The sequence below is a fragment of the Balaenoptera borealis genome (genome assembly GCF_965194805.1).
Source record: "Balaenoptera borealis genome assembly, chromosome: 3".
NCBI classification, from domain to species: domain Eukaryota; kingdom Metazoa; phylum Chordata; class Mammalia; order Artiodactyla; family Balaenopteridae; genus Balaenoptera; species Balaenoptera borealis.
In genome coordinates, this window is record NC_138866.1 from 107,042,265 (window position 1) to 107,057,830 (window position 15,566).

Genomic DNA, 15,566 nt, shown 5'->3' on the forward strand with positions numbered 1-15,566 from the left:
TGTATGTAGGAAACTTGTCTCTCCTCTCCTGCTGCCCTTTGTTGGCCAGCCTGTTGCTCTCTTTGGCTTGCCGCCCGCAGAGTTGGAGAACAGCGTGCCTCTCACCTCTTCCCTCGCCCCTCGGGCCTCACTGCTAGGAGTGGCCTGTGGCAGATTTATGCCCCCTGAGTCCCTTATACAACCACAGTCTGAGTTTTTATCTCCCTGGGATACAAAATCCTGGCAATTACTAAGAGCATACTCTGCAATCTGCCAACAGATTTCCCCACGTGATCAATTTGAGAAAATTAAACTGCTTTTCTCCTCTTATACGCTTAGCTATTCTTGCGTGACTTTTTGTCCGTTTAGAAGAGCTCAACTGAGCACCACCCGTCCCCAGATTCTCTCAGCCGGGGAGTAATTCCTCAGTTTTAGTGGTTGCTTGCCATGGCAATTCTAGGTGACTTGACCTGAAAGGTAGTATAAAACACAGCACTACCTTCTCCCCTGGTGCTTACCACATGGCTCTGAAGAAGGAAAGAGGAGAGGGACAGGAGTGGCGCTTACAGAGCTCCTGCTGCACCACGGGCTTGAATGAGGTGCTCTAGAGCGTTCATCCCATGGAAGCGTCCCAGTGACCTCCTGAAATGGGTAGTATTGCTGTGCAGATTAGGAAGCTGAGGCTCACAGGAGTTACACAGCCTGGGGACATTGCTCCTAACTGTCTGAGCCCAGATCTGACTTGGTTTGTCTGACTCATTGCCCATTTGTTGCCCGAGCACAGCTCCTCCCCCCATTAGTCTTGGTCCCATTAATCTGACTTTCTCTGGTCTAATCTAGCAGAGTTGCAGAGCTGGAAGTTAATATATACGTACATCACACCTTTCCTCACGGCTGCAGGAGGGGCATCATGAAAAAGGGGGAGGGAGTCTGGGACCTATAGTTTTTTAAGTTTTTAACTCAGTGAGTCCTATGGGTCTTTGCAGTACCCAACACCATCGGCAGGGGTGGGTACCAAAAAAATCTGAGTTGTAGCTTTTGGCAGAAAGAAACTCAAGGACCTAATTAGGAAAACAAGACGCATTAATTTTACTAATGATATGCTCCATCCCAGGGCTTCTCAGACTTTAATACGCACACAGATCATCTGGGAATCGTGTTAAAATGTAGGTTCTGCTGTGGTAGGTAGAGATGGAGCCTGGGATTCTGCATTTCTAACAAGCTCCCAGGTGCTTCTGATGCTGCTGGTCCGTGGACCGCACTGTGAACAGTAAGAGTCTAGCACCGCATGGTCTATAGGAAGTCTAAGAAAAAAGACATCAGTTCAGGTTGGTGCTGTTCGGTCAGTGCTGCAACAGGCTTTGGAGAGGCCAAGAGGCATTCCCGGAGAGACAGGCAGTGAGCAAACCATATGCAGGCAGAACCCAATGACTTCTGCATCAGCTAGTCCCAAAGTCGAATTTTGATTTCACCGCTTCCACCTACGGAGGCTCAGACAATAGCTGCACCTCTCTGAGACTCAGTTCTCTAGTAACAAATGGGAATTATAATATGTATCTCATGAGACTAATAACTACCCATTTTTGAGTACCTTCAATCATCTGAAATCCCAGAGCTGGGATGCAGATATTACACCTCATTCTCAATCTCTTTACTAACTACAAGAAAAAAAAAAAAAAGGTTAAATAACTTGCTCTGTGCCTCCATGGAAGGAATTCAATGAGAGGTGATTTTCTTTCCCCAAAGCACAAAGTCAGGGATGAGAGGGACTGTTGTGGGGGGAAGCGCAAGAGCAGAGAATATTGGTCCTATAGCGAGAAGTGAAAAGTGATTGGCTAAACAAAATGAGAAGATGTTTGATTGCCACAATAACCATATAAATGCAAAACAAAAATCAAGGAAATTATCACTGGTCACCCACTGGTTTGTCAGGAATTCAAAGACAGATAACATCCAGAGCTGGTAAAGGTGTGGAGAAATGGGCGTTTTCATACATTATTCGTGGGAATATGAATTACAGAGCTTCTGTAGGGGAATGTCATTCAACAACTAACATTTAGTGAGCACATATCTTATGCTAGACACTGCTGTGTATACAGCAGTGAACAGAGTGGACAAAGCCCTTGGTCTCATGGAACTTATACTATCAAAATTTGAAATATGCATAATCTTGACCCAGAATTTTATGCTAGGTGTCTATCCCGGAGAAATACTCAAAATATCCACAAAGGATATCTATGTACAAAAATGTCTGTTGCAGTACTATTTGTAAATACTAAACCATTGGGGAAAAATCCCAATCTCCATTAATAGGAAAATGGCTAAATGCATTGTGATACCTCCATACACTGGAATGTTATGCAGCAGGTGAAAAAGACTGAAATAGATTTTTTTGAAATATAGTTGATTTATAGTGTTTCAGGTGTACAGCAAAGTGATTCAGTATATATATATTCTTTTTCAGATTCTTTTCCATTATAGGTTATTACAAGGTATTGAATATAGTTCTCTATGCTATACAGTATGTCCTTGCTGTTTATCTACTTTATAGATAGTAGTATGTATCTGTTAACTGCAAATTCCCAATTTATCCCTCCCCCCACTTCTCCCCTTGGTAACCATAAGTTTGTTTTCTATGTCTGTGAGTCTCTTTCTGTTTTGTAAATAAGTTTATTCATATCACTTTTTTTCAGATCACATATAAGTGATACCATATGATATTTGCCTTTCTCTGTCTGACTTACTTCACTTAGTATGATCATCTCTAGGTCCAGCCGAGAATGAAATAGATTTGTATGTACTGATGTGAACAGTTCTCCAAGTACATTATTTGATGACAAGAAAATTTTTCAGAAAAATACAACAAATTTTATGTTTGTATATGAACATCCGTATATGTGTAAATGCATAGAAAGAGGTCCAGAAAGACAGAAAGCAAATCATGAAAGCAGGGAGGGGAGTGATATTAGTGAAAGGTGATGGAGGGTCTTTAGTATTCAACCTCATATATTTCTTTACTGTTTGAATTTTTTAAAAATGCATTCATAATTACTCACAATAATTTTTAATTTAAAAAGTTTGATATAGTAAACTGCACCTTAGATGCAGATGTAAAGTTTGACCTTAGATGCAATTCAAAAAAAAAAAGAAGCTATAAACTACAATTCTCTGTGACTACTGCTATTTTTTTTTTTTTTTCAGATAGATACAATTGAAGTTAGTAACACAAAATAGCATCTCAGGCCAAACCAATGGTCAAAGTTGTCAGCCGTTGGTCTCCAAGAGAGACCCAAAGCACTTAGTGATATCCTCTGTGGCTGGAGGACCAGATAAGAGGAAAGGGTGGGGCTTATAGGGCTGAGCCAGGCAGATGCTGATGACAGTGGCCTCATGCCCAGGGACCTGTAAGAAGGGCATTGACAAACTGGAGTGTGTCCAAAAAAGGAAGGCTGGGCACGAAGCCTGCCTGTGAGGAACAGTTGAAGAAAGTGCTAATGTTTGCCTTGGAGACAGGGTAATGTAGTGAAAGAAACCATTGTTACCCTCAAACCTTTGATAAGCTGTATAAAGGAGAACAAAGCAGGGCTGCCCCAAGGACTTTCAGTTCTTACAGAACTGAAATCACACCACACAGAGCTCCGGGAAGCCTTACACTGATTGCTTTCACTGACCTGGGCTTTGTTTTTCTCTGAAGTTATGAAAATATTTGCAGTCATAAGGATCTAATTTTTTTTTTTAAATAGCATGTGTTACTAAATAGCATGTCAAGTTGGGTATTTGACAAAGGATGAAACACTTCAATAAGCTCCATCCAAAATTTAGTGCTATGTTTGCTTGATGTTTTCTATGCAGAATGACATTTTGCTCAGAAAACATGAATGATCTACAACTTCACCCAACCCAGGAGAAAACCTTTGTGAGATGTGAATCAAACTCTAAAAAACTGAAGCGAAAGATCAGATGAGCTTTAATGAAGACCCAGTGTGAAGAATAAATGATTTTATTCCTTATCTGGAATGGTTGCCTTGTTTGAAAACCAAAGTTATATAAAGAAACTTGTATAAAGCTTTAATAGAGTTAAGATTTAAAGGGGAGCACATTTCACTGTTATAAACTCAGCTTTTTAAAACTATGTTATGTAACTATATTCAAATATTAGTGTAACCAATTCCCAATTTTATGTCTGACTGAATGGTAATATATGCAAATAAGTACAAATGTAAGAGCCATTTTAGATCCGTTGTTCTAATTTAAAATGTCTTTTACAATTAAGTCAAATTTCCCGTATTCCTTGCTAGTTTGTTCTGTTCAGTTTTTTGAAGCATGCTGGAAAGATACTTCTTTATTATATAACTAGCACTTCCATAAAGTGAAATTCCAATTAATCACAGTTGTGTGTCCCAAAGTACACACCCTTTAATACCATTCAGTTCACCAAAAGAAGAAAAATTCTACTTAAACTAAAAGTTACCATCATACGAATCATACAGTTATTTCACTGAACCAAACCAATTGTACTAGAATTCTCCTAAAACTACTAATGATAACCATGAAAGCTGGATAGTTGGTCGTTTTAATGATTAAATTACTATTGAAGTACAATTTTCCTCTTTTACTAATGCTTGCCACAAAAGCTAATGGAAAACTTGGAATATCTCAAAGACTTAGATATCAAATCTCAAACGGACCAATAAACAAAATAATGATGTTTTGACCAGCAAACTCCATCACGGAGCATGTGAAGGAAGTATTAGATACATGCCTTGGATGTAAATCCCTTGGACCTGTGTTTCAAGTAATTCAGAGAAGAGGAGCACACTCTACACGTTCAACAGCCTCACCTGACACTGGCACAGCCTTAGCTCCACACAGCCCCATAATTCGTATGCTTTTCACCAGAGCAGGGCTCCTGGAAACAAAAGTCCTGAAGACATACCTGCCTCTGATGAAATCAGTTTAAGAGGATCTTGCATGATTCACTTTTATTTCCCTTGGAAAGACCCGCAAAACTAAAGGATATGGGGGAGGAAGGACAGCTGGGTCAAGGTTGTATTGTGTGTCCTGCATGCTAATCTTGACTACAAAAGCACCTGACCGCCCTTTTAGGTATTGTGTGTGTGTGTGTGTCTAGAAATTACAGATATTAAAATGAACACTGTTTCCCATCATGTCTAAAATACTAAGATTTACAATAAAGTCATGTTTGTGTTGGATGGGCATGTTTGATCACTGACTATCCAGAGGGAATTTAAAATATCACTTTTTGAGCATACTCTTTGCTATATACCCCATAGAATCTATGCACAAGTCGAACAATACTCCTCTCAGCCTTGAAAACATCACAACCAGAAACAGCCCAAGTATCCACTCACACGGTGCATAAATGAGCAGTGGTATATCCTTACTAACGGTTGTTAAACAGCAGTGAAAAAGATGACCCAAAGCTACACACACAACAAGAAGGGGCCGAGTCTCGAGTGAGACAGAGAGGCGTCCAGGGGGCAGAATTTAAGGAAGCACTTGTGGGTTTGTGTATTTACACAAAGACACAAAATATATATGTAGTTTGTTACAAGGAGAACTAAACTATATTGTTAAGGATGGATAAATAGGTGGTAAAATACTAAGTAAAAGCAATAACATCCCTAGCACGACAGTGAGGCTGTGGTAATCTAGGAAAGAGGAAGTGCACACCAGAGTTCCAGGTGCCAGCAACATTGTACTTGTCACTCCGAGTGGTGGTTGCACAGGTGTCCATTTTTATAACCAGTCTTTAAACCGTACATATATATTTTATGCACTCACTTTTCGTATGAATGTCACATTTTGCAATACAAAAAAAAAATAGAAAATAAAGGGCAGAGTTTAAAACCAACGTTTTTCTACTCTAGTGTGATGCATTCCAATACTAATTATTTCACACAAAATATAATTAGAAATTATTTCATCCTTAGTAGGAAAACTTAAAGTGACACAGGACGTCATAACATTTGCAGCAGAGAAATCAATAAGCAACCAACATGACAAATGGTTAATGGGAACATTTGAGACTCCTCTTGGCATGGATTATTTTCACTTGGGAAGATGTGTTCATCGACATCACATTTTCTGAAGTACATCTTAGGAGGGAAGTCAAATAGGGAAACTGAATAATGCAGCCACATCTGTTCATTGCACATGCAAAATGCTGACTGGTATGCTGATTATACGCACCTCTCTCCAAAGAATCTGTATTTATGAGCCCACTCAGGAAAGATAACACTAGCATACTGCCTTTCAGGCAAAAGCCTGTTTGTGCTTTTACTTGTAAGAGAGCACAGGGAAAGAAATGGGGCATCAATTACACTGCAGCTGGGCTCTTTGAGGTGCCTGAAGTCAGAGAGACGGAAACAAGCACTCCATTCAACACTAAAATGAATGCACTGTCCTCCAGAGCCAAGCTGCCTGTCTTCAGTGTTCACCTTGATAATGTTGCCGCAGACATTGTGAAAGCTTTGGTAGCAGTTACACGTCTCTGGGGTGACAGAGCAAGAAGCCAAGCTGACCAGCGCAATGCCTGCTCTCCCACCAGAGCGTGGATGAGAGGGAAGCCAGATGGATGGGAAATAGACAAGCAAGAGGAAGACTAAAGAAGTCAATCCCGAGAGTCACCACCTACCTGCTTACCTCATCTCATACTACAGACCTCTCCTTGAATTCCTATGATCTGTATGTGATGAATGGCCCCCAGCGCACCTCATTCCTTCTATCGGGGCTCAGGACAGGCTCCCCCAAAATATGCCACAATGGCATATTATTTTTGAATTAAAGTTACTTAAGAAAGAGCCAATGCAAGAGGGACACTCTGACCCTCCTTTCCGTCTCTCTGAAAGCAGGAAATAAATCTCTCCTGTGAAAGGTGCCCTCCCTGATCTGGAGGTAGAAAGACACCCTTATCACCAGAGATAGGGAATTGGGGCTGAGAAGCCTGTATAAACAAGCATTGTTACTTCTTTAATTTACTGCCCTAAGCCCAAAGTCTGTTTAGATTCTTCACTAAATTGAGCACCCAAAACCTAACTTTCTTTGTCCTGTCAATTCCTCACAAAGGTATTGTCTCCTTGTCTAAAAAGTATAAAAGCTGCCTGCTTTGGCCACCTCTTAGGTCCCATTTTATGAAACCTCCGTTTGCATGAATTAAATTTGTTTTTCTTTCTCCTGTTCATCAGTCTTGTGTCGACTTTATTATTAATCCACCCGCAAGAACTCAAGAGGAGTAGAGGGGGAATCTCCCCCTCCCCGAGACTTCCCATCTCTCCCTTTTCTTACATCTCCTTCCTCTTTCTCCTTCCTCCAAAATGTCTTCTTCCCTGCTTAACTGAATCTTATTTATCCATCCAGACCCAGTTACTTCACCAGTTATTTCCTAGGTCAGCCCAGCTCACAGGGATCTCTCGCTCCCCTGAACGCCCGGCTGTAACGTAAATGATGCTCTCGCCGGGCCCTCAGTTACTGGTGCGCTGCTGACTCCTGCTGCCTCTCTGTCTCCTCTCTGCTCCTTGCCCTCTACTCAACCTGTCAAGGTTGGCGCTCCTCAGGGTCTAGACCTCCTTCTCTGCTCACTTACTTCTCTCTCTTTACGCCGCCTCTCCACTCCTGTGGCTTCATTTATGACCCGTGCAGGCCAACCCCTCTCACCTTAGAGCTGCACTGTGGGGTCCCCCAGAGCGGCAGGCACTCCTATATGTGCAACTGCCCACTCTCAACGCTTCTCCCTTTGCTGTCTTACAAGCTCAAAAGGTTCAGAACTGAGCCCATCATGTCCTCCCTGCCCCCCCCAAACCTGCTTCTCCCCATGCTGCCTGTTCTGTAGCTCAGTGAATGTCATCATTACCCCACTAGTTGTTGATACCAGACACCGGGGGGACCATCCATAATGTCTCCTCCCCTTTGGCCCTTCACAACTGAACAGTCACCAAATCCTATGGGTTTTACCCATGCTTCTTAATTGTGTCTACGGCTCTCCACCTCCACTGCCATCATCCCAACCCAAGCCAACACTCTCTCTTACCTGGATGTTTGTGACGACTTTCCACTTCTTCCTGCTGTGGCCAAACCTCTTTCAATCCATTTTTATCACAGCAGCCCGGGTGATCTTTAAAAAAAAATTTTTTTTTCTTAAAGACACATACCGTTTTCATACTTAAAGCCCTTCAAATGACTTCCTAATGGTCTTTGGAAAAAAGTCCAAAATAATTACCCTGGCTTCCAAGGCCTTCCATCAGGCTCCCACTTTTCCCTCCAGTCTCATCGCCCTCATTCACTATGTCATTGTAACCCAGCCTGCACGTTAGAACTGCCTCCGAAGCTTTCAAAACTACCCAGGTCTCAGCCCCACCCCGAGAGATTTTTATTGACTTGGCCTGGGTAAAGCCTGGGTAACGCGAGACTTAAAATGCTTTCCAGGTGATTCTAACGTGCGCTAAGTTTGAGAACCATGGGTTTAGACAAGTGGGCCCTCTTTCAATTCCCTGAAAGGTGCAAAGCTCTCTCCTGCTTCTCAGTCTTCACCCTTTCCTCTTCTCCCACCTTCTTCCCAGGCTCCCAGTCCCAGTTTAGGTGTTACTGCTTCAGGGATAATTTAACAAAGATTATCCACCCCACCACCACCGTCCCAGCTATACATACTCTTCCTTTTATTTTAAAAGGGATTTCTTTTTTTTTTTTAAATATTTTATTTATTTATTTGGCTGCGTCGGGTCTTAGTTGCGGCATGCGGGCTCTTAGTTGCAGCATGTGGAATCTAGTTCCCTGACCAGGGATCGAAACGGGGCCCCCTGCATTGGGAGCACGGAGTCTTAACCACTGGACCACCAGGGAAGTCCCTATACCTACTCTTAACATCTTCTCATTCTTCTGGAAAAGTTATTTGTGGCCATGCCATGTGGAGCCATATTGGAGCAAAACAAAAAATCAGTGATCCTGTCTTTATATAAAATATTGATATTTTATTCATCACAGATTTTTGCATTAATTTTGATTTTTTAAAATATTGCATTAAAATATTATTTATATTGAGAGCTGAGTTTTTGGAGCCACCTTAAATTGTACACCCAAGGCAAGTGCCTCAGCCACCTCACCCTGGTCCTGGCAATTTGTGGGACTGTTTATTTAATGTCTGTCTCCCACGCTGGATGTGAAGCTCTGTGAAGTCGGGGAGCTTCTAGATGTTCACTGCTTTATCCTAAGCACCCAGCCCACCGTGGCAGAGTTGGCGTTCCGTAAATATGTGTTGACGTTACAAGTGACAGTCATCTTTTTACAAGTATGTCTTCTCTTGCCAACTAAATCATAAACTCCAACTACGGTATCTGTTCAAGATAGCGTTCACTGCTTCCTCATTCCGTTTGAAAACACAGCTACGTTGCTGTAGCAGTTGACTTCCCTCCCCCCTCAAGGACAGCCTTATCCCTTCCCACCCTCTGGCCTCCTCTCGTCCTGATTTGGCATCTGTCGCCGTCAGTTCATTAAAAGCCTTTGTGTTCCTTGACTAAAATTTTGCTTTTCAGATTAGGTCTATCACAAAAAGGATTTTCTAGAGAGCTATACTCATGCCAAATAAGTTAGAGTTGGGGGTGACCATATGTGTCATCTAGAGCATTGCTTCTCCAACTGTAGCATGCACAGGGACCATGTTAAATGCCGTTTTGATTCAGGAAGCCTGCCGTGGGACCCGAGATCTTGCGTTTCTAGCAAGGTTCCAGGTGATGCCATTGCTGATGCCACCACTGCTGGTCCCCAGGCCACACTGTGAGGGGCATGAACGGAGGCCAGTGTTTCCCACACTCCTCTGTTGACAAGCATCACCTGAGCACTAATGAAAATACAGCTTCCCAGACCCCTCCCCTGGAGATTCTAATCCAGTGGGTCAAGGACCGATTCTAGAGATTTTTCTGTTTCACAAGTACCCTGAGTAAGTTTTCTCATCAGAAAATTCGGGATGACACTGACTTAGTCCAAAGCCTTCCTCTCAAGGGAACATAACATCACAGCTGTGGCTGAGCACCTCCAGTGAAGGGAGGTCCCTACCTTTGCAGAGAGCGAATCTGCCTGGCCATAACCTCTCAACCTTAGTTTCTTCCCCAGAAGCCCTAGAGACCAAATTCATGCCTCGAGTAGCTGAAGACAGTCTGGATGTGAGGCTATGAGCTCTTGAGGGCAGAAGTAATGTGTTCTTGGGATTCGTTCACGGGATCGTTTTAAATTTCCCATTTGTTAGATGTTTTACAAAAGTGTAAATACAGCATGTGAAACTATGCAAAGATGTATAAAGAGAAATCTAGTCATCTCCCTGCATCCTCCTCCTACCCAGCCCCAGCAAGCTCGGGTAGGTAGAGGATGATAACAGCTGTTATGTTATTCCTTCAAACATCCACAAGCACTTTTACACACTCAGGGCTCTGTTTGTGGTTTTCACCAAAGTAGAATCATACTATATAGATTACTCTGAAACTTGCTTTTATTTCTTATTTTTTAGTTGATATAGATCATCAATATTCCTGTAAGTTAGGAGAGATGAACATGTTTTTCTAATTTCTGTAGAAGCAGAGTTATACCTGTTGGAGGAGTTAGTGCAATCTTTTTCCTACTCTTCTGGCTCGGGCCAGTCCCCTGACTCATGTTGACGACTAGGGGTGTCAATGAAATTTTTTGTGGTCATATACCCGAACATATGTACACATTCTTATATAAAGGGAGGTTGTCACTGTTTTACAAACATGTAATTACCTTATACATTCTTTTCAGCAAATTGATTTTCTTACTCAGTGGTACCTCCTGAAATCTTTCTAGGTCAATTGGTATAGCTCTCAATATTTTTTATGACTGCCTAATGTTCTAGATTGTGGAGGTGTCTTAAAATATTCAGTTGGTCTCATACTGCTGTGCCTTCACCTTTCTTCTAGCTTTTTGTCCCTCTGAAAAAGGCTGCATTTAACATTCTTATACATACCTCCTATATATACCCATTTGTGGGAAATATTTCTAGCAGTGGAATTGCTAGGTCAAATGATACATATTTTTCAACATAATGCTTGCTTATGCTTGCATTATGTTGCCGTACGGCTTTCCCAAAATGCTGCAACAGTTTGCAGTTCCACCATAATCTTTGAGCACCTACTCTCTCCTCTCTCCGCCTCTTTCTAGGAGGAAATATTTATTGCTCATTTTAGTTTTTGTCAGTCTGACAGCAGTAAGTGATAACTTCATTGTGACTTTAGATTTCCCTACTGAGTCTCAGAATCTTTCCACAGATTTATTGAATTTGCTTTACTGTGAACTAATTGTTCAAATCCCATTTTCCATTGGAATGCTTGTCTTTTTCTTGTCAGTTTGTAAGAACCCCATACTTCATGAAATGTTATTAACCCTATATCTTTCAGCTTCTTTGCAAAATTTTTTTCCAAATCTGTTCCTCCATTGATTTTAATTATAGTATTCTTTGTTATACAGTAGTTTACAGTCTCTTTCATCATCAAATTGCAAATTGTACAAAATGAAGATTTTCTTCTGAGATCTGTATTTGTTTTCCTACCTTAAAGGCTTTAATCAATTGAAATTTATTTTTGTATGTGGTATGAGATTGACTGCCAACATAACTGTCTTTTATATGGATAAAAGTGGAGCTAACATTATTTATTTAATATATTAACTTTTCATGCTGAATTCAGATCCCACTTTTATCATAAATTTAGAGTACATACTGGGAACTATTTCTTAATTCCCTATTTTGTTATATTGATCTCCTTGTTTATTTCTATTCCAACCATACTTAATTGATTTCAGAGTTTTTATTTACTTGCTTACAGGGGCTTTATTCATAGTATATTCTTAGGCATCTAGTCTTTCATATGGACTTTAAGGTAATTTTATCCAATTCCCTAAAATCTCTCTTAATATTTTAATTGGGAATCACAATTAGGAATTAGTACAAGGAGAATTGACCATTTTACTATATGAAGTCTCCTCATCCAGGAACATTATATGTTTTCCATTTGTTCACATCTTGTTTCATGTCCTTCAATAAGATTTTACACTTTTAATTTTAATTTTCATTTATTCCTAAGTATTTTAATTTTTTGTCATCATTGAAAATGGAATCAGCCATTCCATTTCTATTTAATGGAGCTGGTTACTAGCATATAGAATAGATTTTGGATTTTATTTATTTATTCTATATTTGTCCACTTTATCAAATTATTTTATTGACTCTATTTGGTTTTTTATTTTACTAGAATCTCATGGTATATAATCACCTCATCACCAAAAAGACAATATATACTGATTATTTTATTTTTTTCACCTTAGTGGGTTTTCTAGAAGCTCTAAGACAATGTTAACTAAGAATGCTGATAGTAGATACTGCTGTTTCATTCTTGATATTAATTAAAAGTTTTGATGTTTTGCCTGTAGTACATACATATATATTTTTTTATATATATATAGTTTTGGCAAGTAAACCTTATTGTATTTAAGTGGTTTTCTACTATTGTTATTGGAAATGGCTGCTGAAATTTTTAAAATGCCTTAGTAATATATGAATTTTCTTCTTTAGTTTATCCATAAAATTAATTATGCTGATAGATTTCCTGATACTGACTCACACTTGCATTCTTGGAATAAACCCTCCTTGGTTATAATGTATTTTTTTCATAACATTACTGGATTTTACTTGCTAAAATTTAATTAGATTTTTACCTTTATTCTCATAACTGAAACTGATGTTCACTTTTTTTGGTGCTATCATTTTCATCCTTTGATACTCTATAGCTTTCATCTATGGCCTTGAATAGTTTAGATAATATAGTGATGATCTTTATAATTTTTTTAATTAGAGAAAAATTCAGCTGTGAAAGCATCTGGTCGTTGTGCTTTTACATATAGTATTCTTAGGTTTTCAGCTTTTACTTGTTTATTGCATATAACATTTATTTAAATTATTTTTGTGAAGTACCTTCAAGCAAGAGAGGTACAAAGTTACTCATGATAATGAGTAAATGAAGGCATAACATTAAAGCACAGGAAAAATCCCAAACTAAACTGAAATTTTAATAGTTCTACCTGAGGTAACTAAGCAAGCACACACATTTTTCATGGGAAATAAGATTAAGCCACAGGAATGCTATGTAGTGCTCTGTCCAACATTAAAAGTAGATACAATCCACCAAAGGCGGGTGAGGGGGGTGGAACCAATAGCCTATAAAGTGAAAAAGTTTAGTTAACTGTCAGGAGAAACTATGTTGGAGAATGGTAATATTTCTCCCAATTTCTAGAGATACTCTGCTTAAGAGTATATTTAAACACTATATTTTCAGGAAGTACATTTGGAATAATTCTAAGTTCTTACAATTCCTGGGGGATTGGGGCATTCATTCATAGCATGGCTGATGCTCTTTGAGCAGCCCATGTGTTCGTTTTCTACCTTATACTCTCAATTCTAAATGGAATAAGAGGTACAATGAGTCTTATTACTATTTTGTATTTATTAACAATGACTTACAATGAGATATGTGTAGGCCCATAAAATAGGCCCATTTATTTAGGAATATAAAGTAAGGTAAGGAATCTAATGCACTTTAAAAAATAAAAAGAGTTTCTAAAAGGAAACATTTAATGGAATATAATAAGTTATTTCTGTGAGATCTTTTATGACTCTACTGTCTTCTAGGCTGGAATAAAATTAGTAAAATTAAAAGATCACGATAACAAGCATAAATTACACCTGGGTTATTATGAGTTTAGAGAAAGAGAGAAAAAAAGAAAGAGAGTAAAGAAGGAGGAAAGGAAGGGAGGAAGGGAGGGAGGGAGGGAGGGAGACAGGACAATGCTTTTTTTCCTCCCTAAGAAGGAAGCTTTTACTTTTATAGTCAAGACCAGGTCTAGAGTGAGGCAAGCAAGGCACCTCCATCACAAAACCCAAGGAGGCAAGTGATGCAAGTGGCAGCCCTCACTTGTGTGACCCTGAGAGTGAGCTCTCCTTTATGAGTGCGGTGCCCAGGATGCCAGGGTTGGCACTTGCATGACCTTGTCTTCTTGAATTTTGTGCCCTGGGCAGCTCACCTGCCTCTCCATAGTCCCAGTTCTGTTTATGTTAAATCCTTCTTCATATTTTCTTTTGCTTAATTTTGTTATTTTCAAAGAACTTGCTGCATAGAAAAACAAGTACTTTTATTTTTAGATATTCTTCTTTAATGATAATGGTGTGTATGTTTATAAATTTTCCTCTGAGTACAGAGTTTGATAGAAAGCATGCCCTTTTTTACTGCTTTCTAGATAGTTTACAGTTTTAGCTCTATTTTCCTCTTTGCTCTAAAAGTTATCCAAGAACTATTCCTTAATTTATAAGTAGGCTACTCCAGACACTTTTAAATTTTAAATTCCTCCTTGTCTACTATTAACTTTGCTATTTCTATTTTCTTTTTTATTATATTTGCTTGGTATCTTTGTCCATCCCTTTATTTTCTTTATACTCTTTTATTTAAAATTTTGTTTTAGATATTTTTCTTCTAGATGTTGTATAGCTGGTTTATTTATATTTCCAGCTCAATCTAAGTGTCTCTGACTTTTAGTGGGAAAATCCAGTCCCTCCACATTAAGCATTATAATTGGACTCCTCCCACTAACTTATTTTATTTAGTTATTGGCTTATATTACTTATTATTTCTTATTTTTAATTGTATTTAGTTTTGCAGATTGATCAAATTATTATTATTTCCTCTTTCCATCTTGTTAACATGACTTCTCTTGTGGATTTTCATTATATTTCCTGCTAGTTTCCCTTTCCTGTTGCTCATGATCAGATAACTATTTCTTTACCATTTTTTGAAAACCAGATCTATATTTCTCCCACCAAAATACTCTATTCTTCCACCATTTCCACTCCAAACTTTAGCATACATTCACTCCCCCCACCAGTTCCACAGCCACTCCCCAGATGAGACCTTTGGAACATTTCCCTCCTTTCCACCCACTCCTGATGCCTGGATTTGCTTAGATTCACTTATTATTTTTAGTTCCAGACTGTTTTTAGAGGAGTTGTCAAGGCAGATGGTGATGTGATCAATTCAGGAAAAGAATAGACTTACAGAGTGGAGAGTCCAGATGCACTCAGCAGTCAGAGGGATGAGCTTCTCTGGGCTTTGTGTATTCAGGTACTGGTGATATACTCTGATTTGGGTGATGGTCCCTTTTACCATTCTCCTAAGATTTTGTATTCTCCTGGCCCTTCCCCATGCTTATGGAGACTTTGAGTTTGTTTGGAAACTAAGTAAAAGAAACTGGTAACATATTCTTGGGTTATTTTGCAAGACTGAGTGAACTGAAAGTACAGGAGGTCTGCCTAGGTCAATTTCCATACAGTTCTTTTCTCTCATTGGTCGGCAGTTTTCTATATTGTAGCGTACAGTGTTGTAAATAAGCAGTCCAATGCTAGGATGATTCTTTCTTCTTTAGAAGTAACTGTTCTTTTCTGGGGAAACTTGTAAGATTTTTCTCTTTTCTTGTAGCTCAGAGATATAATAAGCCTAGAAGTCTTTTTTATCATCAGTCTT

The 15,566-nt window shown here is 39.3% G+C and overlaps 1 protein-coding gene and 1 long non-coding RNA gene across 3 annotated transcripts in view; both read left to right on the plus strand.

The window, feature by feature from the left end:
• Nucleotides 1-5,192, plus strand: part of LIPC (lipase C, hepatic type) — a 177,675-nt gene extending 172,483 nt beyond the window's left edge. For both annotated transcript variants that reach the window (XM_082388132.1, XM_082388133.1), the window contains one exon: nt 3,832-5,192. In XM_082388132.1, the coding sequence (XP_082244258.1) occupies nt 3,832-3,943 (112 nt within the window). In that variant the 3' untranslated portion in view covers nt 3,944-5,192. The remainder of the gene's footprint in view (nt 1-3,831) is intronic.
• Nucleotides 1-15,566, plus strand: part of LOC309626862 — an 844,624-nt gene that overhangs the window by 713,458 nt on the left and 115,600 nt on the right. The gene's annotated exons all lie outside the window — the stretch shown is intronic.